Here is a 21,341-nt window from a genome sequence, read left to right as displayed (position 1 = left end):
TTTATCATTTGCTCAGCTCACTTTTAAAGCATAGGATCTCTACTCAGTGAAGTAGGTCAGATGGAGAAAGACAAATACCATGTGATTTCCCTCATGTGGAATATAAAGCACTAACAAACAAAATAAATGAACAAACTAAATAAAAGTAAACACATAGATACAGTGAGAAGAGAGTAGTGGTAACCTGGGGGAAGGGAGGCAAAATGGATAAAAGGGATCAACTGCATGGTGACAGATAGAAACTAAATTTGTGGTGGTGAACACACTGTAAGGTATGCAGAAATAGAAATATAATGTTGTACACATGAAACTTACATAATGTTATAAGCCAGTGTTAACCTCAATAAAAAATACCTCTAAAATTTTTTAAAAGTTTAAAATTTAAACAAATAAATAATAGCTAAAAAATAAACAAGTACAGGAACTCTAGTCCTCACTGAAAAACTTAATTTTGAACTGTCCGCTTTCCAGTTTTTATCGACAGCCTGGTTGAGAGAAAGACTGTTTATTATTTACGGTGGGCGGCATGAAGGACGTGCAGTTGATTATTCATCTGTATCCTGAGATTTCGTGCTTTGTGCCAGCCTTCTGCAGAAATGCCTTCGTTCACTATGCCCTCAGCACATATTGCTGTGTGTATACAAGAAATGCTTTATCTGCTTTTGAAGTAGTTGTCTACCATCGTGCTCAGCGCCCCTTTGAAGAAGCACCAAGGGAGATTACTTTTCAGGTAGGAGAGCCAGAAACTCTGCCTTTCTCTAAGGCAGAACCTCCCATCCTGTGTGCCTCAGTGTACTGGGATGATCCAAATGGATTACAGGCCCCGAGAACTGATTTCCTTTAGCTGGGCAGGGGTGATCCGGTCATCTGGGCCCTAGCAGTCTCTTCCATTTCCTCCAGGGACTGTTCACATCTAAGTTTGTGTGTGTATCATCAGGCGAAAAAGGTTAGGAGGAACAGCTCTAAGGACCTGGTACGAAGTTCTTATGGATAATGTGAAACATGGGATCTGTTATATTCCCAACGGATTTTTATTTTTATTTTCTTTCTGTTCTTTTATATATATTTCCCTCGGTCAAGACTTTTTGCTTATTTCTATCGTTTGTTTTTATTGTATCTGCTTTTAAAGCCATTTCCAATTCTTTGTGAAATGAGATAGGGAATGCATTTAATAAGTTATCTTAGTTAAGACAGAGTGATGCAGTTGGAACACAGTCTTACTGTTTACATTAAATACACCGAAAAAAATGCGTCGTTTAAGATTATTCAGAATCGCTTGTAGGGTAACACCTGTGCCTGGGTGGGAAACTGGAATTTTTTTTTTTTTTTACATCTTTATTGGAGTATAATTGCTTTACAATGGTGTGTTAGTTTCTGCATTATAACGAAGTGAATCAGTTATACATTTGTTCCCATATCTCTTCCCTCTTGCATCTCCCTCCCTCCCACCCTCCCTATCCCACCCCTCCAGGCGGTCACAAAGCACCGAGCTGACCTCCCTGTGCTATGCGGCTGCTTCCCACTAGCTATCTATTTTACGTTTGGTAGTGTATATATGTCCATGCCACTCTCTCGCTTTGTCACAGCTTACCCTTCCCCCTCCCCATATCCTCAAGTCCATTCTCTAGTAGGTCTGTGTCTTTATTCCTGTCTTACCCCTAGGTTCTTCATGACGTTTTTTTTTCTTAAATTCCATATATATATGTGTTAGCATACGGTATTTGTCTTTCTCTTTCTGACTTACTTCACTCTGTATGACAGACTCTAGGTCTATCCGCCTCATTACAAATAGCTCAATTTCGTTTCTTTTTATGGCTGAGTAATATTCCATTGTATATATGTGCCACATCTCCTTTATCCATTCATCCGATGATGGACACTTAGGTTGTTTCCATCTCCTGGCTATTGTCAATAGAGCTGCAATGAACATTTTGGTACATGACTCTTTTTGAATTATGGTTTTCTCAGGGTATATGCCCAGTGGTGGGATTGCTGGGTCATATGGTAGTTCTATTTGTAGTTTTTTAAGGAACCTCCATACAGTTCTCCATAGTGGCTGTACCAATTCACATTCCCACCGGCAGTGCAAGAGTGTTCCCTTTTCTCCACACCCTCTCCAACATTTGTTTCTAGATTTTTTGATGATGGCCATTCTGACTGGTGTGAGATGATATCTCATTGTAAGGGAAACTGGAATTTGATTTTCATTTCTGCTGCCAATTTGCTGACTCACTTCGGGCAAGTCCTTTCATTTTCTCTGCTCTGAACCCAACAGATAAACTGTCCATTTTCTTTGTTCTCAGATTTTGGTTATATGTCAAATAAGTATTTGTAAAGTACTTTCAGGTTCTTTCAGTTAAGCAATGTATACTATCATTGCTGATCTTTTTTTTTTTGGCCACGCCGTGCTGCCTGCGGGATCTTAGTTCCCCGACCAGGGATTGAACCTGGGCCACAGGAGTGAAAGTGACGAGCCCTAACCACTGAACCACCAGGGAATTCCCCTATCATTGCTGACCTTAACCCAGAGGGATTAGGAAAGATTGGTTAATTTGTGAGGTTGTGGCTGGATTGGTTTTCTTTTCCCATTTGTTAGAACTGTAGTCTTAGAGCAACTTGAAATTGAGAATTTAGAAAATTTAAATGATTAACATGTTCATATTGATATGTTTGGGATGGAAATGAGTTATTTTGTATGTAAATCGCAAATGTTAATTTTCCGATTGGTGAGGTCCAAGGATTTAGGACAATGTGTGCTGTAGTGTGCTGTCCTACCCCTTCTGCTGGGTTTATTGGAGTTTGGGGGGAAATTCATGTGGGAAGATTAGTGATTGAAAGGTATTTAAAATAATGAATTTGGTATTTCTGTCTTTATAAGATAGCGATTGTTTGGGTGACTTTTAGGCAGTATCTTTAACTCAGTTGAGGGAGTTTTTTGGCAGTGGGGGTTATGTGTATAATCGGGAAATGCTCATCCTGTTGTTTAATTTATATCTTATTTCAGATAACTTCTTGGTTCCCAGCTGTGAAGTATACCGCTCCCTTGTTGGTTTCTTTCTGGTATAGGTTGTATTATAGAACCATGTGTAGAAAATAACTTGTTGTTTTTACTGTTGACATTTCCAAAATTAATAGTATAATCTGGTCTTTTAATTCTCTGTTTACCAAGAAGAAAAGGTGCCCATGGAACTTTGATATGTAACAAAAGTGAAGGAAAACATAAATTATCCAAACTGAAGATAACAGATATTAATTAATCTGAATAATTATAGCATTTATTTAGCATACTCTTATTTGATTTTCATCTGACAGAGTAATTTAAAGCTTACTGTAGTTAGATCACTTTACTGTAACTTAAAACCTCTCTGGGAGAAAAAGGGACCACTGCCAATTCACTGTAATTTTGCTGTTACTTAGACTAAATTAAAAGAAAACAAAGGGTTAATTTCAGTTGAGTGCATAAAATACTCGATTTAAACAAAAAACCCTTTTTAATGCTAGTCAGTTGAAGTCCTAAATATAAGTGTTCTTAATAAAGTAAAAAATGGGCTGAATATTGTAAACCTAATAAATATTGTCTTGTGACACACAGTTGAATGGAATAGTGTCCGTGAATTAAATCTTTGCTTTGTGGTGATGGGCTGATCTTTGTAAGCCTCTCTATTCAAGGCCCTCTTATCATAGGATCCTGACATTTAACTCCACCAGGATGCCTTTGACACCTGAAGTTTTATTCACAGAAGTACTGTTGCTTATTTAAAGTTCCCACCAGCACATCCCATGAAGATTAGTGTCTCCTGCCAAATAATGCCTTTGGCATTGTAAAGCTGTCAGAGTGATTGAAATCCACAGTTCAACCTTCAACAGAACATGTGTTTATTTGAGTAAAGTTCAACCGATCAGCAAAGGACAGGAAATAAATTAGTCATAAAATGAAAGAATTATAGGTATAAATAATAGAAATTGGGAAACTTTCCCCCAAATAGAAGTATTTTGAGAATGCCTTCTCTCAATTTACATTTTTTAAGAAAGCAAGAGCAATATTTTTTCTTAGATTGCCCGTGGGATAAAAGTGTTAGAAATACGGCCTTCCCTGGTGGCGCAGTGGTTGGGAGTCCGCCTGCCGATGCAGGGGACACAGGTTCGTGCCCCCGTCCGGGAAGATCCCACATGCCGCGGAGCGGCTGGGCCTGTGAGCCATGGCCGCTGAGCCTGCACGTCTGGAGCCTGTGCTCCGCAACGGGAGAGGCCACAACAGTGAGAGGCCCGCGTACCACAAAAAAAAAAAGTGTTAGAAATACAATTAGCCAGTTTCTCTCTAACCCACTTAATTATTGCTCTGTTGAAGTTGATGTTGGTTTCAGGAGCTCATTTTTGCCTACGGCTCATATCCTGAGCTTTTCTCCCTTCAAATTATGTAGTCATTAATATAATCATCCAGACTTGAGTTTCTCTTTATTTTCACCCTCCCTAAATTTTAAGCTGAAAACCTGCCTTAAACTAGAAATATTTCATTTTTAAGAAACACTCAGTATTATGAAAGTGTTTAATTTTATTTATTTTTTTATTTTTTGCGGTATGCAGGCCTCTCACTGTTGTGGCCTCTCCCGTTGCGGAGCACAGGCTCCGGACACACAGGCTCAGCAGCCATGGCTCATGGACCCAGCCGCTTGGCATGTGGGATCTTCCCGGACCGGGGCGTGAACCCGTGTCCCCTGCATCGGCAGGCGGACTCTCAACCACTGCGCCACCAGGGAAGCCCGTGTTTAATTTTAAAGATAAGATTTTGACAGGCCATCAAGGTCTAAAGTCCTGACACTAGTATAAGAGAATATTACTTCCCATTACCCACAGACCCCTACAAATTTCCTTCCTATCGTATTTGTACTTTTCATGACCTTGCTTCCTAAAATTTTGCCAAGTACACGTCTTTTGATTGTCATCAGTCTGAGACAGAAGAGAGATGGCAAATCTCGATCAGATAGCTTGGAAAATGAGAATTCTTCTCTCATTTCTAGATGAAATGTATTTCATCTAGAGTTTTGGGATGCAGTTTTGATAGAGGAGTCCGTAGAGGGGAGCTGCATTGTAATTTTGTAGTCCTGGTTGGCCACTGTGCTCAGCTTGTGGAGAATGCGGTTTTAAGGTGGAAGGATAGAACAGCCTCTCAGCCAAGTTCATCTCTGACCTGAACTTTTAGCCATCAGAGACACCCAATTATTTCTTCTTCGACTAACTAATTATTAGCGTTATAGCATTTAAAGCTGAATTCTTCTTTGGGAAACATCACATCTTTGCAACCTGGCTATAAATATTGTGTTTAAATCATATTTTGTTTGTTTCCTACCTTATTCTTCCTTCCAAAGGATTCCCATTACCATTTGGTCATAATTACCATTACTTTACTGTGTCTTATTATGCTTTGCCAGACAGTTTTGCCCTTTGATACTTTCTTGCATGGATGGATAGGCGCTTATTTTGTATGGGCCATAGCACTGGTCTTTCAGAGGTTGCTTTTTTCATTAATTTCCGGTGAGTTGAAGTTAGAAGGATCTCTGTGTCAATTTATCTACTCCCCCAACATCCCAAAGGAAAGACATTTACTATAACAACAAATGTGGGCATTAGTATTTCTTTCAATTCATTTCTTTCCTCCTTGGCCTTGCGGGGCCTTTGGGTAACCAATGCAAGGCCTCTTCCTATGGGAGTGTCACAGTTGGGAAATGGTTTGAGGACCATCATAAGACTCACCTACCAAAAGTCTTTACACACACACGCACGCACGCACACACGCAGGGTTGCTTGGTGTTTTACCATAATGCCTCTTTGAAGGGATGTTTGTACCTTTGGGGGCACCTGGGAGGTAATGCTGTCTGTCTCTGGCAATCCCCTGTCTATAACCATCTGGGTTCAAGCATACGGGTTCTGCAACCACAGAATTTCTGTTAAAACTTCTTTTGTTTATGGTTCTTTATAGGAAAAGTCTTTCCTTTTGAATTCTGGTGGCGTTTCTTACTATCAGTATAAAGTGATGTGGACTAAGGAGGTGACATTGGGGACAAGTTTTATATTATAGGTCCTGTATATAGTTGGTGTCACAATCTATAAATTCCTGATGACAGCTATAGTACCTTATATATCATTGCATCACATGTCTTGAACATAGTAAGCATTCTAAATTTTCGTTGAATAATAACAAGAAATTTAGTAAATGGGGGAAAAATAAGAAATAAAGAAATAGCAATGATGATTTAAGGGTAGCCTGTGCAGTATTGTAAAAAAGTCTTTTAAATCACATTCAAAGATCAGTGGGTTTTCTAATTATATAACCAGATAGGAACTTTGGAGTAAATCATATAGCAAATACTTTTATGTGGCCAGGCAGGCAGCTAAGTGATAAGATTTTTCTCGACTATGTGTAGCCATTTGGGCTGCAGTCAAGTTTTGCTTCATACACTCATGCTTATATCTTAATAAATTGTTAGATATTTAAAATTTTTAACAGGCGTAGCAAAATAATAAGTGAAGACAATGTTATAGGAATAATCTCAAACACAAGAACTGTGTTTAGTTTTTCCAGGTATATTTTTATGTGTGTATGTACTTTATGTAGTACCATAATCAGTGTATTTTTTTCTTTTGCTTTTTTCTGCTAACATGATAGTTTTCCATGAAATCATTAAATTTTAATCCCGCACACATGTTATGGGATTACGAGACCTGGTGCCGTAGCATCTGTGTAGAGATTTTGCCAACATAGTTTATAGGCCAAAGGCAAGTAAGACTGGCTTTCTTAGGGCAGTGCGTTAAATATCGTTTGATTGCTTTTTTTCCAGCAGTGTTCTTTTGGGAATCTAGTTTAAATTTGTGGCTAAACCAGAAGAAGATATTCTGCTGTACTGGTGGAAGTTTGCAGTGGGGGGGGGGGGGGGGCGATTATTTTTTACGTATTTCTATTTTCTAAATATATCGTGTTTGAAAATTAGAAAAAAGTACTTTTATTTTTTACGTATTTCTATTTTCTAAATATATCGTGTTTGAAAATTAGAAAAAAGTACTTATGCAGTTTAGAAGATTTTGTAGTTGTGGTCGTTCAGCGGCCTTTTATAGAGAATCAAAAAAATGTTACCAAGTGATGTGTTTATCAAGTGGCTCTGTTAGCAGAACTTGAAGTTCTTTTATAAAGATAACCTAAGTTGGGTATTTGAATATAGGACTGTGTGTTTGAATTATGTCTTTGAACCTCCTCCAGCTTTTTTTTCCTGTGTGACCTTGGGTAAGACATCTAATCATAACTGAAAAGTGAGAATAAAAACATTTGATGCCGATTATGATTTTGATGATGGGTAGTTCATGACCTACAGCGCTACCGTGAAGACGCGGGGAGAAATTTAAAAGTTATGTTGAGGCCTTTAGAACACTATTTCAGTATAGAATAAGTTGTCGAAAGGCCCCCATTCTGATGAACAAGCATAGACAGAGAAAGCTGGTAACCGGAAGCTGACTTGGCCCCTCGTGGCTTCCAAGCACGTTTCGTTTACTCAGGCTTGGTGGTACTCAGGAAGTCAGTCCTGCAGAACTGGGAGACCCTGTCCAGGACTGGGTAAACTGACTCACCTGATTTCTTTCCTCTGGAGCCTGGCCCTGTGTCGAGTTAGTTCTCTTTTAGATTGAGGCAAAGCCTCCGTCTTTTTCCAATTGGCAGCCTCCAGCATATGCCTTGAGTACTGACAGTAAAAGACTTCTGTTAGTTCACGTGACCCAAAGCAGTTCTGAATTAAAAAATAGATTTCTGTACTTGGTGGGGTGGGGGGCGAGGGGGTAATAAGAGCTTTCTTTCGTTTCCTTAGTTCAGAAAAAATCGGTTATTTCCATTAAAGATAGGGTTTGCTTGGAAGAGATAGATTGGTGACAGAAGGCCTATGCAGCACAAAATATTGTTAATCTAGTCAAAGCAAATTTAGACTTGATACAGAACAGCCGAGACCATGCCCCTTGGAACTTATCCAGTTTGAGAATATCTTATTTGTTATATTCATTAAAAGGATAACTGAGAAACTAGGGGTTAGTTGTAAAATTACTGTTTTTATTTTTCGGTGAGTGGGAGTTAAATGAACTGTTTGTCAGGAAATTGTGGGAAAAAAATAGTCATACACTTTGAGCTAGTCACTCCTGAATCCGTGAGAATCATCGTTTTGTTAATTTCATCAACATGTTCATTTCTTTCAGCTCCATGTTCATGCATGTCTTTTAACCCGGAAACAAGAAGACTGTCCATAGGTCTAGACAATGGTACAATCTCAGTAAGTACACATAAATAAGATTTTCAGTTGAAATACTTCCCTTCCTGTGGAGTATGTATATGTGTATTGTGATGAGAATTATTTATTAGGTTTTTTTCTTCAAATTAACAAATTAATTTTCTTGCTAAGTTAAGTGGAAATTGCAGTGCAGCAAATTCTGGTGAGGTGCAGGGAGAGCTATCATCAGTCTCAGCTTAAATGCCGACGAGATTCAGCTTGGCTTACACGTTCACAGCAGCTGGAATAGTAGGGGCATTACCAGGCCACAGAGTGAACTACATGATCTGCGGGTTGGCGAGAGCAAGCTGTGATGCTAGTGACTTTGATAAGATGGTTAATCGCGGTGTCACACGATTCCCCACGCAAGTGACAGAACACAAGGGAAATGGCTCTCTTGGACCTGCGTGTCTGATCTCGTCTTTGATACTTGACGTTGTCGTCCTTCCTCGTTCTGCTCTTTGCTGTCTTCTTAACGCCCTCTAGTAGGTGAATAGAATTCTGTCAATTTGTACAAATTTGTTAAGAAAGCAGAGAATCTAGATTTAGTCTGTCGGGTAGATCCAGATAAATAGTAGACCCTTCGGTTATAGATCTTGAAGGAACTGAAGTGATCAGAGACTGGAATTTCAGGTTTTACTACTTAATCATGTTTTTGCATATTAATTTTCAACTAGTATATTAACTAGTAAGACAGCTGATCTGGTAAATTCTCCATTTTGGTATATTGTCCAGTATTGCCTTTAGAGACCCTGCTTTGGGACCTAGGAATTAGAGGACCCTCCTCTGGCCACACCTCCCCACAGGATGAGGGATCTGAGGGGCCAGGGGCATGTGCCCAGCCTAAGCCCTCACTCTACCCACCTCCATGCTCTGGGTACCTGACTCTGGAATTTTCTGCTCCCAGACAGCTTAGGGCCTGCTTCTAGGGCCTGCATGGGCCTGTTCCCTGGGTCCATCCAGAGGAGGATAAAACTAATAAATGTACCCTTAGCCTGAAGGGTGCCCCAGGGGCAATGGTTTGAGGTGAGTAGGTGTCCGCACGTGTGGGCAAGGCCCCTCAAGTTGTCGATAGAGCTGGGAATGGGAAAGGGGGTGTGGGCTGGCCCTCCCGTGTCACCACACTGTGGTGTGGAACTTCAAGAGGTCTAAAAATTCTAACTTTGTACCTGTGCCTCCAGGTGGTTGAAGGTATATTTGTCAAGATTGGAGGAAGAGACCGTATTTAATAGTTTAACTTGATTTATAACTTTTATGTATTTAGGCACATGGAATGTGGGTCTCCATTTCTAGTCTTTACCCAACCCCCCTGAGGGGTCTGAAGAGGTGGGCCTGACATTTGCTATTTGATCTTTAGTCAAAACACTTGTTTGGTGATCTTTATGGAAATTTTTTAACAATATTGTTACATATAAATCAGTCCATTGACAAATATTTATGGAAGTCCTATAAGATCTAATGCATTGTAGATCTGTAAAACCTGCACCTTAGGAGGACGGAAGAGAAGATCACGATACAGATCTTTGTCTTCTTTAAGGAGAGCCATTTTTAATAAGTGGGGTGTACGTACGATAAACTTGTTTTTAAAAGATAAGGGGAGATAACTGGATTGTTCAATGAATTGAAGTTTCACCGCAAAGGAAAATCTGAAAAAATAAGCTGAGATCCATTTATTGCCCAGCAGTTCGTGCACTAGTATGTGTAACACTCACTGTCCGCAGAAAGCCTTATGTGTATATAGCATATAGGTGATTCTCTGTATTTTTGAAATCAGTATGAGGGGTTAGTGGATACCGATACATTTGGCTTTGAAGGCAAGTTGAGAGTGAAGTAAGTTATGGAGAGTTCTGGCTTTTATTGTAAATAAGAAGAGGGGCATCTTAGCCATGATTCCTTTAGTAAATGAAAGTGCCAGAGAATCAGGACTTAAATCAGGAACCGGATTCTCCAGGTGTGTCAGCTCGGTGTTACCCGATCTTCTAAAAAAGATTAAGGACCTGGCTTGTATGAAATAATTTCCTTAGAAGTATTTCGTCTACGTTGCTGAAGAAGATGAGTTGTATAACCTACCTATTCTCATCTGAAGAATTGTAAAGAGCTCTGTGTTAGGGAACGATACAGTGAAAGAACAGGGTGTTTAAGGTTCCGAATTCTCATTGATCACTACAAAAGTAACTGGTTCTTTACTGAAAATGCTTATACAGAGTCTCAGCTGTTTAATAGTTTACTTTCTGGATGTGAGAAATCCTTTCCAGAGACTGTAAGTTTTCTGCTCCTTGAATATAGCAAATACATTTTGGAAGAAATACTATTGGTTAACTTATTTTGAAACACAGAAAGGAGGATATTGGAAAGTAAATCCTTATTTCACTTTATTTTACTGAATAAAAGAGATTTAAGAGGCAGTTAACCTTGTGTCACTGAGTACTGTATTAAAGATGAAGTAGAGGTAACAAATGCAGACCACTCTTTCAGAAGTTTGGCCACAGAAGGAAGTGGGGAGAGAGAGGGTGAGTGCTAGAACAAGATATGATAGTAGATGAGCAGCAACAGGGTCCAGGACGATTTCAAGAATTTAGCTTTGGGAAAGAATGGGGAGACTTTCAATTTTTAAGGTAGGGAAAGAAAGAGACAGTATTGAGATGTAAGGGAGGAATGACCTTTTATTTTTCTCGTGAAGTAGCAAGTTGGATCACCTACTGAGAGAAGCAAAAATGAAGGTGGTATATTTTCATGTCTATAACTTTTGTTCTTTCTGATCATGTAGCCCAGAACCCACTTCTGCCATCTTGGTCTACAGTCCCGATTATCTCTCAAGGTCTTGTTCACATGTTATCTTTTCGTTCTCTCTCTCTCTCTTTTCCTTCCTTCCTTCCTTCCTTTCGACAGGTGGGTCCTGAGACCTCCCAAGTAAAATTAAAATTAATCACACACAGTACTCAATAGGTTAGTTATATCACATTGCTTATTTAACCTGTTTTGTAAAAAGTTTTCAAGTCTGTCTCCTCCATTAAATTGTTGAGTATTAAGGAACTGGCCAGTCTTTTATTCATCTCCTCTCTCAGTGGATCTTAGTGTGGTACCTTGTGCATATTAGGGGCTCAGTGAATAATTTGTTGAATAAGTTGTTGACTAAAGTATAAACACCATTATTATTAATGTAGCTGCTTGTAATAAGTACCTGCTGAACTTCTGAAACAGTTTATTGGTACAGTTCTTTTGCTATTCAAAATGTTTTTCACAATGGAATTAGCTTCCATAGGGGAAGAAGGTATGCCAATAATTTAATTCATCCTGAGTTTGAGTTTTCAGAAATGCCTTCTGTTTCAATGTTGACAGAAGTCAGATTGTGCTAACTGCTATTCATACTGAAGCAGGACTTTAGATTTTTCTGTCATAATGACTCATATATTCTAGCCAACCAACAAATATATAAATATCAACTGTGTGAAGAAGATTATGCTCAATTCTAACATGTGGCTCCCGGTCTCAGAGAACTTACTCAGTTGGGGCAAAATGAAAAATGAAGTTATGAAATACCTAACACATAGTAAAAAAATAACAGCAAAAGTAGCAGCACCCCAGTGAGTGTGATGTTGGCAAGGCAATGAGGTCAGATAAGAGTAGGAGAGAATGGTCTGGGGCAGCTCCATGGAGACTGGATGTGAGCTAGGATTTGATTAGCTAAAGATAGGAAGGAAAGGTATTTCAGGCAAAATGAATGGCATGGGGAAAAAAAAAAGATACTCATCTTTATAAATATATTTTTTCTTCTTCATCACAACTCTTAGGGTGCCAAAATTTTTATTAAAATCTTGCTAAGATAAATGCATAGTCACTGAAGATTTTTCGAACAAGGCCCCAAATGATAAAATCTCTGTTCTTTGTAGATTACTCTCATACATGTGTTATGGGAAGTTTGATTGGGATGAGAGGAAACAATTGCTGTGTATAATGGTTAGCACTCAGGATAGAGGTTATTGTATAAAAATAAATGATATTGACCATGTATGGCTTTGTTGTTACTGTTTTGGTAGTTCTTGTGGTTATTATATTCTTAGAGTTCATATAGTTTATTCAAGGGAATGAAAGAGGAAAGAGAATAAACCTTTATTGAGCATCTACTATGTACCAGGCACTCTGCTTTACATACATCCCCTCATTCCAGCTTCACAGTAATTCTATGATGTAGGTGGTATTACTCACATTTTTCGGATAAGGAGACTAAGGCCTAGAGAGTTCACGAGCTTCTCCAGCTCACTTAGCCAGGAAGCAGCTCTCAGCAAAGCTAGGGACTCTGTGTGTCTTGAAGCCTGGGCTTTCTTCTCACCCCATGCTGCTGGCCAGGAGCCACTCCTGCCTCTGTTAAAGGCTTTCCATCCTTCCTGTTGCCTCATTTGTTTATGGGTCTGTCTCTTTCACTAGACTGTCAACTACATGAAGGCAGAGACCATGTATGCTTCAGTGTTGTGTCCTGGACCACTATAGATGTTTTGTAAAAGTTGTATTAAAGGAAGGAGAGAAGGCATTTCAGCTCCCATCATCAAGATGCTACAACCAAAGTTGGGCACTTAACCAGCAGGATAAAATTACTCTCAACAGTTGAGTGTTATTGTGTGCATTTACAGAGTGCATCGTGTGTTTAAATGACCGGTTTGGGCGTGTAGAAGATTTTGATGTCCATACGCTGCTTCCTGAAATTAATAACACAGATACATGAAGAAAGCAACTAAAAAACCTAAGTAGAAACGTTATGTGTTCCTGAACGTTTGTGGGACTGATGGAAATCCTTGGAGTTCCTTTCCTTGTAGATGTGTCACTCTGGTCCCCGCCTACATCTTCACATTGGTTTCCTCTCTGTGTCTCTTTGTCTTCACATGGCCTTCTTATAAATCACTGGATGAAGGACTCACCCTAATCCAGTATGATCTCATTTTAACTAATTACATCTGCGGAGACCTTAGTTCCAAATAAAGTCATATTCTGAGGTTCCGTGTGGACATGAATTTTGGGAGGACACTATTCAACTCAGTACAACTGGTAATAATATTGTATCTACAGAATTTCCCTAACAGTGTCCTACCGATTGATTAGGAAACCATTTTGTGAATGTGTAAAATGATGCCTTTGGGAAGAGGTACCTAAAGTTATTAAAAGAGGGGGAGATAGGAAAAGATTAAAATTGAAAGGGAGACCTTAATTCTTCTATCTAATGCCACCTTCCCCTAGATTAAGTGACATATATTAGGTAGGTCACGTGTCAAGGTAGTGGTGGCAGAACTAGGACTTCCTTGATCACTGGACAGATTTTCTTATCACACCAGGCTGATTTCTTCACACAACTAGGACAACCGAGTTGCAAGGAATTGCCCTAGGATGGTCACTAATGAATTGGAAGCTTGTGTTATTCCATGCATCTGGCCATTGCTAAAAAAAATATTTTTTAAAGAATTTGAGCCTTTAATGTAACAAGGTGGTTTGGATGAGTTGCTTATTGCTATGGGTTATAATGAGCCTACAGGGACTGAACCCAAATGGTGAGGTCACGTTCTGCAGTGAAGAGAAGTAACTTATGAATAAAGCACTTCAGCTGTACCCAAGCTGACTGTACAGTCGGACCACTCCTGCTGGAGGGAAAGTCCTGTTAAAACCTTCACCTTGATTGGCTCGGAGACAACAGTGCTATAGCCGACTGGCTCCTGTTTGTCAACAATCATGGCACATTTCAGGTTTTGTACTTAGAGAAGAATTGATGTTGCTTCTGGAATTTCCCTGCCTCCCAGGATTTCTAATGTGGTACCATACGTGAAAAGTAGCCTAACCATGAAGTCAACGGAGGCTGGATTTGAAGACAGTTTCAAGAGGCCCTGTGTTCAGAGAAATGTGGACCTGGAATCTGTAGGGCTTCCTTTTAAACTCTTACATAATCTCAGTACTTACACTAGCTTATGATTGTCTCATTCTCCCATGGTTTCTACCACAAAAGACCATCATTTCTGAGTCATTTCATCAATCTATGGCCCTGGGCTTTCTAGTGTGGGGAGTTCCTTTTATAGACTGTTAGGTGGCCATTCTCTTCTGAGCTTGTGCTAATAAGTTATAGTAAACTTAAATATGTATAAATATTTATATGTCAATATTAAATATCTACATATATATATAGATATATCTTTTTTTCTGCTTAGCAGAACAAGAATCCCTGAGCGCTGACATGCCAGCTGCTTACTGTTTATTCATACAGTATAATTCATTGAAGGTGGTTTTGTCAAAGAAAACACTGCGATCATGGGAGCTGTTGTCCCTTCAGTATTTGTGTGGGTCACCAACCTTCTCAGAACCTCTCAAGGACAAGCCTGTCTCTTCCAATTGTGTCATTGTATAGGTAGCCCTGTTGTCTTTTGTTCAGTACCTGAATGTTATCTAAAAACCTGGTCAAGTAGTACTGAATGCATATGCCAAGGGCTTTCTTTGGCTGCCAGTTATTTTGTGGCACCTCCATTACAATTATGAATTTTTGAAGAACCTCTTGATCGCCCTTTTAGACCGATTCTGTAGCATGAATACTGGTAGGAACACCCAGATTGCCCTATATTTTAAACTGGGTGCTAAGGAGATCCTGTAGAGTGTGTGGTAGATTGAAATCATTTATACAATATCTACAGGAGGTATCTGCCACAAAGGATGGACTCATTAGTGTCATTGTATTACTATTTTATTTATTTAAAAAATTTTTTTAGCCATGCCATGCAGCTTGCAGGATCTTAGTTCCCCGACCAGGGATTGAACCTGGACCACAGCAGTGAAAGCTCTGAGTCACTAAATCACTGGACCACCAGGGAACTCCCTGTATTACTATTTTAGAAGGTGGTCATCCTCTTTTTATTGGAGTATAGTTGATTTACAATGTTGTGTTAGTTTCAGGTGTACAGCAAAGTGAATCAGTTATACATATACATATATCCACTCTTTTCTTTTTTAGATTCTTCTGGTGGTCATCTTCTTATCTTGGCCACATCAAGCAGTGTATCTATGGTTCAGAAAGGCAATAGCTAGGAATTGATGAGCGTATTATGTTCCAAGTTACTTTCCCTTTGTCTTATTCCTTAATAATCTCTCCCTCCCCCTGGATCCTTCCCATTGGCTTTTTTTTTTTTTTTTTTTTTTTTTGTGGTACGCGGGCCTCTCGCTGTCGTGGCCTCTCCCGTTGCGGAGCACAGGCTCCGGACGCGCAGGCTCAGCGGCCATGGCTCACGGGCCCAGCCGCTCCGCGGCATGTGGGATCTTCCTGGACCGGGGCACGAACCCGTGTCTCCTGCATCGCCAGGCGGACTCTCAACCACTGCGCCACCAGGGAAGCCCTCCAAAGACTTGTTTGTAGTTGCTGTCTACATTTCCTCCTTCCCCTCTTTACTGAAACCACTGCCATCTGGCCTCCAGTCCCATCAATCTGTCCAAACAGCTCTGGCTGTGATTATAAAAGCTCTCCACATGCATCTGTACCACTGACATGTTTAGGTCCTCATCATGTTTGACCTCCCAGCAGCACTCAGCTCTGCTGTTTCCTCCTGAAATACTCCCTTCATGTCTATCCACGACACAGTACTCCGCTGGCTTTCCTCCTGTTCCCTGGCTGTTTTGTCTCTGTTTCCATCACAGGATGTCCTCGGACCAGCTTTGGTTCAGTGTTGGAGTTTCTCAACATTTGCCCTCCTAGGCCCCCGCTTCTCCTCTCTTTGGGCAGCCTCGCCAGTGTCATGGCTGCATTTGCTGCCCATGTGATCATAACTCTCAACTTTTAAGCTTTGTCCAGACCTTTTCTCTGAAATTCCAACTTCCCTCTTAGTATTTTCTGTTGAATGTCTCAGAAGAACCTCAAATTCATCAGGTCTAAAATCAGACTCCTTTTCCTCCCCTGGTCTTTTCCTCCCCTGGTCTTTCTCAGTGTTCCCTGTTGACGTGACTATAACCACTGACCATCCTGTGGCACGAGCCAGGGCTCTTTGGAGTTACTTTCCTCCTTTACCCTCAACTCTGTCCAGTCCATTATTTATGGATTTTTGCCCCCTAAATACCTCTCAGCTCCCCTCTCTCTTCATCATCATCATCGTCATCGTCACCATCACCACCACCACCATTGTCATTATCCTGCTCCGTCGTCTCCTCGGACCCCGCCCCCTTCACTGGTCATCCCACATCTGCGCTGCCTCTTCCACTCTGTTTTCCATATTGGAGCTATAGAAGGATCTTTTCAGAATACACATTTTATCTCGACATATCCTCTGCCAGACCTCTCTCAGGCTTCCCTTTGCTCTTAGCACACAGGCCAGAATTCTTCCCATGGCCTATGTGACCCTGCTGGGTCTGGTCCTGTCCTCCACAGCCGTGCTTTCCGCAGTGCCCTTCCTCCCTGAGTTCCAGTCTTAGCTGCCACTCTCAGTTCCTTATGCCCACCTTGTTCCCTCCGTTCCCAGGGCCTCTGCCTGGAGTGTGCTTCCTTTCTCTTCGCCTACTTAACTCTCATCCTCCAGATCTCAGTTTACTTTTCCTTTCCTTGGGGACGTCTTCCCTGATCTTCCGGCAGTTCGTGTCCCCAGATTATAAGTGTTCATAGCATTGAGCGCCCCTCCTCTGTAGCAGTTGTCATAGTTTGTATTTTATGTCTTTCCTGTGATTATTTGATTATTGCATGTATCCAGCGTAAGCTCTTCAAGGCGGCAGCTATGTCCACTTGACTCTCTTACATTCCTAGCATCCAGTGCAGTGCCCATGAATTAGAAGTGCTCTGCATATATTTATAGAATGAATTAATGAGTGAGTGAATGAATAGATATCGTCTATCAGGTTGACAATATATAGAGGTCAAGACAATATGTAAGAGGTTAAGTCTGAAATCAGACTGCTAAAGTCAGATCGCAGTTGTGTACCCACAAGTTGTGTCACCCTGGGCTAGTTGCTTTACTCTCAGTGCCCCAGTTTCCTTACTGTAAAATAGGGATAATAATTGTATCCATTTTACAGGGTTGTGATGAGGATTGTATGACGTACACATAAAGCTCTTAGGACAGTGCCGGTATGCGTCAAGCGCCCCATCAACATTAGCTTCTTATCAACATTATTGTCACCAGGAACAGCAGCATCTTCCGTTGGCAGGAACTAGGAAGCTTTGGTTAAAATCTCTGTCACGTGGCTTTCGCAGGCCAGTTACCAGGGGAGGAAATGTCTTAGTGATGGAACACTCCTTAGGATGCTTCAACTTATTTCTGGTTCCGTCTTCCATCTTTGCTGCATCATTACAGTAATTCACCACTGATTTGTAAAACACGGGCTATCAAATGCTATTTTTTTCTGCAAAAAAAGTTTATTATCCAAGTTATTACCATTCATCACCCTCAGGAAAAGGTTGAGCTTTGAGAGGACCCTAAAGATTGGAGAGGATGTAGCAAATTTTTCATCACAAGAGTCACCCTTCCTCCAGTGGACTGACTGGAGTCCTCCAGGGGACTGACTAACCCCAGTGGGTTACCAGCCATCGAGAGCTCTACCACTTTCTGTTCATTTGGGAATCTGAGTTTTATAGGCCAGAATGTCCAGAGAGCTATCTATGGTCCTGCAAAGTATTCTTTCAACACTAGGAATCGGTCTTGTATCACAAATCTTCTATTAACCATTTCCATCTAGACGTGTGAGAATAATATTCTCTGTGTGCACACATATTTTGCTAGTTTTTATTTTGAGTTAATCTCTTATACAGACTATAGAGCCCGACCACGGTTCTCCTGTCACTGTCGTGTAGATGGTTCAGAGCCCAGAGGGGCTGAGGTGGCATTTCCATGTCAATTACCTTTAAGGCATTCCTCCCAGAGTACCCTGAGGGCAGCATTTGTAGTGAGGTGGATGGACCTAGAGACTGTCCTACAGAGTGATGTCAGAAAGAGAAAAACAAATACCGTATGCTAACCCATATGTATGGAATCTAAAAAAAAAAATGGTTCTGAAGGACCTAGGGACAGGACAGGAATAAAGACGCAGATGTAGAAAATGGACTTGAGGACACAGGGAGGGGGAAGGGTAAGCTGGGACAAAGTGAGAGAGTGGCATGGACATATATACACTACCAAATGTAAAATAGATAGCTAGTGGGAAGCAGCCACATAGCACAGGGAGATCAACTCGGTACTTTGTGACCACCTAGAGGGGTGGGATAGGGAGTGTGGGAGGGAGATGCAAGAGGGAGGAGATATGGGGATGTATGTATACGTATAGCTGATTCACTTTGTTATACAGCAGAAACTAACACACCATTGTAAAGCAGTTATACTCCAATAAAGATGTTAAAACAATATATATTTTTTTAAGAAATTAAAAGAACCATCTGACATTTATTCCTTTGCAATAAAGCTTGAGAACTCACTAGAGCCAACATGTGTGAAGGAAGCAGTTATTCTTTTATAGCCCCTACGGTTGCTGGATTGCCACCACCTGGTGTTACTACACCTACTCTTTAATCTGAGAGCCTTGGAAGCAGGCTACCCCCTTGCCGGCTAGAAGCTTATGGTAGCAGAGAGGCGAGTAGCATTAGGTAGGCCCTGGTCCCTGGGGTGCAGTGCTGGTGTTCACTGCTGGGCTTGTGTTTCTTAGTTTCACTGTGGTTGGATGCTGCTGACTCAGGGCGGTGGTAACCCAGAGGGGTTTTTGTTTCCAAAGTGGATGCCCCTCCCCATTTATTTACCGCTCCTCCAGCACCACATCTTGAATGTAGTAGGCGCCACAATCAACTCATCTCCAGTTTCGCCTCCTTAGAGAGGGAGGATGACTCTGCTCTCAGTTACCAGCAAATGTTACATTTTTATAAATACTCATTTGGTGTAGGAAGAAAACATCAGTATTAGACCATAAGCTCACTGAAGCAATTTACACAGTTGCAAAAAGACTGCTAACTGTATTCCCACATAGAACAAACAGCACAGCTTTTCCATTGGCTGCAATCACTCAGGGCCAACTGGTTTGCTCTGTTGGAGAGCAGTCAAAACAATAGGGCAGGTTTTTCCTCCTGAAGCTTATCTGTCGTGGATGGGAGAGAAAGGACCTAGAAGGGTGCCTGCTGTTTGGTGAGTGGTGGCTGGTTAATTAGTGGGGTGCTGTGAACCCTGAGCTCTCTCCAGACTTTCCCGCCGGCTCTTCCTTCTCTGGCAGAGCCTTAGATGCCTGGTGCTCTCTAGGGTTCTACCTTGTGCTGTATACTCTTTGTTCGTGATCTTCTCCTGTAATTATCCTACACCGACAGCTTTCAAGGCTCTGGCCCATTCTGTCCTCCGGAACCTGAACTCAGACTCCAGCTGCTTACTTGGCATTCCTCCCACCTGGGAGTCTCCAGGACACCTCTGATTTAGCATATTCTAACTAGAAATAATTCTCTTGTCCCCAATATATGCTCTTTCTCCTTATTCCTTCAGTAAATGGCATCACCAAGTAGACCCAACCAGAAACAGGAGTTAGAGTAGATCCAAATTTTCCCCCAAACCTCACAGCAATACTGCCCTGGCCTGAGTATCTCAGAGCTGCTTCCGGACTCTCCCCTTTTGTCTCCTTTCACGAGGACTTTGCAGGTTTCTGTCTGCCGCAGCATTTGCTTGGACTGTTGCAATAAACTCCAGACTGGTCCTCCTGTCTCTTGTCTCGGCCCCTGGCTACTCTGCCATCAGATGTCCAAAATTCTAGTGTAATTAGGCCACTCCTCTGGGTATAAACTCTCCATAACTTCCAGAAGGATAAAGTCCAAATTCCTTGATTGCTGCCCACTTTGTCAGCCCTATATATCGCAACTCTCCTACCCAAATATCAGGTTTATTGCTTGCCCTTGTACGTGGGGTCCCCTTGCTAAAAAAGAGGTGTTATCCCTTACTGACCTCCTGCCCTGAGAAACTCCTCTCCCACCTTTAAGAATTAGCCTAAAACCCCAAACACATTCTTCTGAGAAGGTCGCCCTACCTCCAGGGTATGGGGTTCAAAGGCTCTTCTTCTTCTTCTTTTTTTTTTAAACTTATAACACACACGTACACATCCTCAATTTGGTTTTGTTTATTTTGTTTTGGTCACGCTGTGCAGCATGCAGAATCTTAGTTCCCCAACCAGGGATCGAACCCACGGCCCCTGCAGTGGAAGCCGGAAGTCTTACCACTGGACTGTCAGGGAAGTCGCCAAAGGCTCTTCTTCTTCTTTTTTTGTTTTTGAAGTTTTTTTTTTAATTAATTAATTTATTTTTGGTGGTGTTGCGTCTTCATTGCCGTGTGTGGGCTTTCTCTAGTTGCGGCGAGCGGCGGCTACTCTTCGTTGTGATGCACGCCCTTCTCATTGCGGGCTCTAGGCACCCGGGCTTCAGTAGTTGTAGCACGTGGGCTCAGTAGTTGTGGTTCGTGGGCTCTAGAGCGCAGGCTCAGTAGTTATGGCGCACGGGCTTAGTTGCTCCGCGGCATGTGGGATCTTCCCGGACCAGGGCTCAAACCGGTGTCCCCTGCATTGGCAGGCGGATTCTTAACCACTGCGCCAAAGGCTCTTCTTAAGAGTTCTCTATCATTTAGTTCAAATGTCTACTTCAGAATTTACGTGATGATTATTAGTTCACATGTAGGTTTCATCTATATGATTGTGTATTAAATAACACATATATAGTTCCTAAAAGTACCCGGTATATAGGACAGATTTAGTCAGTGCTGATTCCCTTGTTTTCTTGACCTCTGTTAGCCCAAGCAGCTTGAAGGCAGGAGCCACGTTCTGTGCGTGGCCGTTTCCAGTACCCAGTCCAGAGCTTGCATGAATTGGAAGCTCAGCAGTAGTCTCCAGGTGAATAAAAACCAGACCGGTTTCCTGCGTGTTTTCATCCAGAAGCTCTTTCTCCTTTCACTTGCATTCCTGTTTTCTAGTCATCCTTACAGAAGCCCTCGTTTCCCACCAGCTCTCTGATATGGAGGAAGCCAGTGTTTTAATTCTTTTCCCTCCCTTAATCAGGTAGAGCTTACTCAGAGCTGGTGGGAAAAATCATTG

General features: G+C 41.4%; 1 protein-coding gene across 4 annotated transcripts in view; it reads left to right on the top strand.

Moving 5' to 3' along the window:
* The window catches only part of WDFY2 (WD repeat and FYVE domain containing 2), a 177,944-nt gene that overhangs the window by 80,479 nt on the left and 76,124 nt on the right, over positions 1–21,341 (top strand). For all 4 annotated transcript variants that reach the window (XM_032610857.1, XM_032610856.1, XM_032610855.1 and 1 more), the window contains one exon: positions 8,230–8,303. In XM_032610857.1, the coding sequence (XP_032466748.1) occupies positions 8,230–8,303 (74 nt within the window). The remainder of the gene's footprint in view (positions 1–8,229; positions 8,304–21,341) is intronic.

The sequence above is a fragment of the Phocoena sinus genome, chromosome 18 (assembly GCF_008692025.1).
Source record: "Phocoena sinus isolate mPhoSin1 chromosome 18, mPhoSin1.pri, whole genome shotgun sequence".
In the NCBI taxonomy this organism is placed as follows: domain Eukaryota; kingdom Metazoa; phylum Chordata; class Mammalia; order Artiodactyla; family Phocoenidae; genus Phocoena; species Phocoena sinus.
This window is presented reverse-complemented; position numbering and strand designations above follow the sequence as displayed.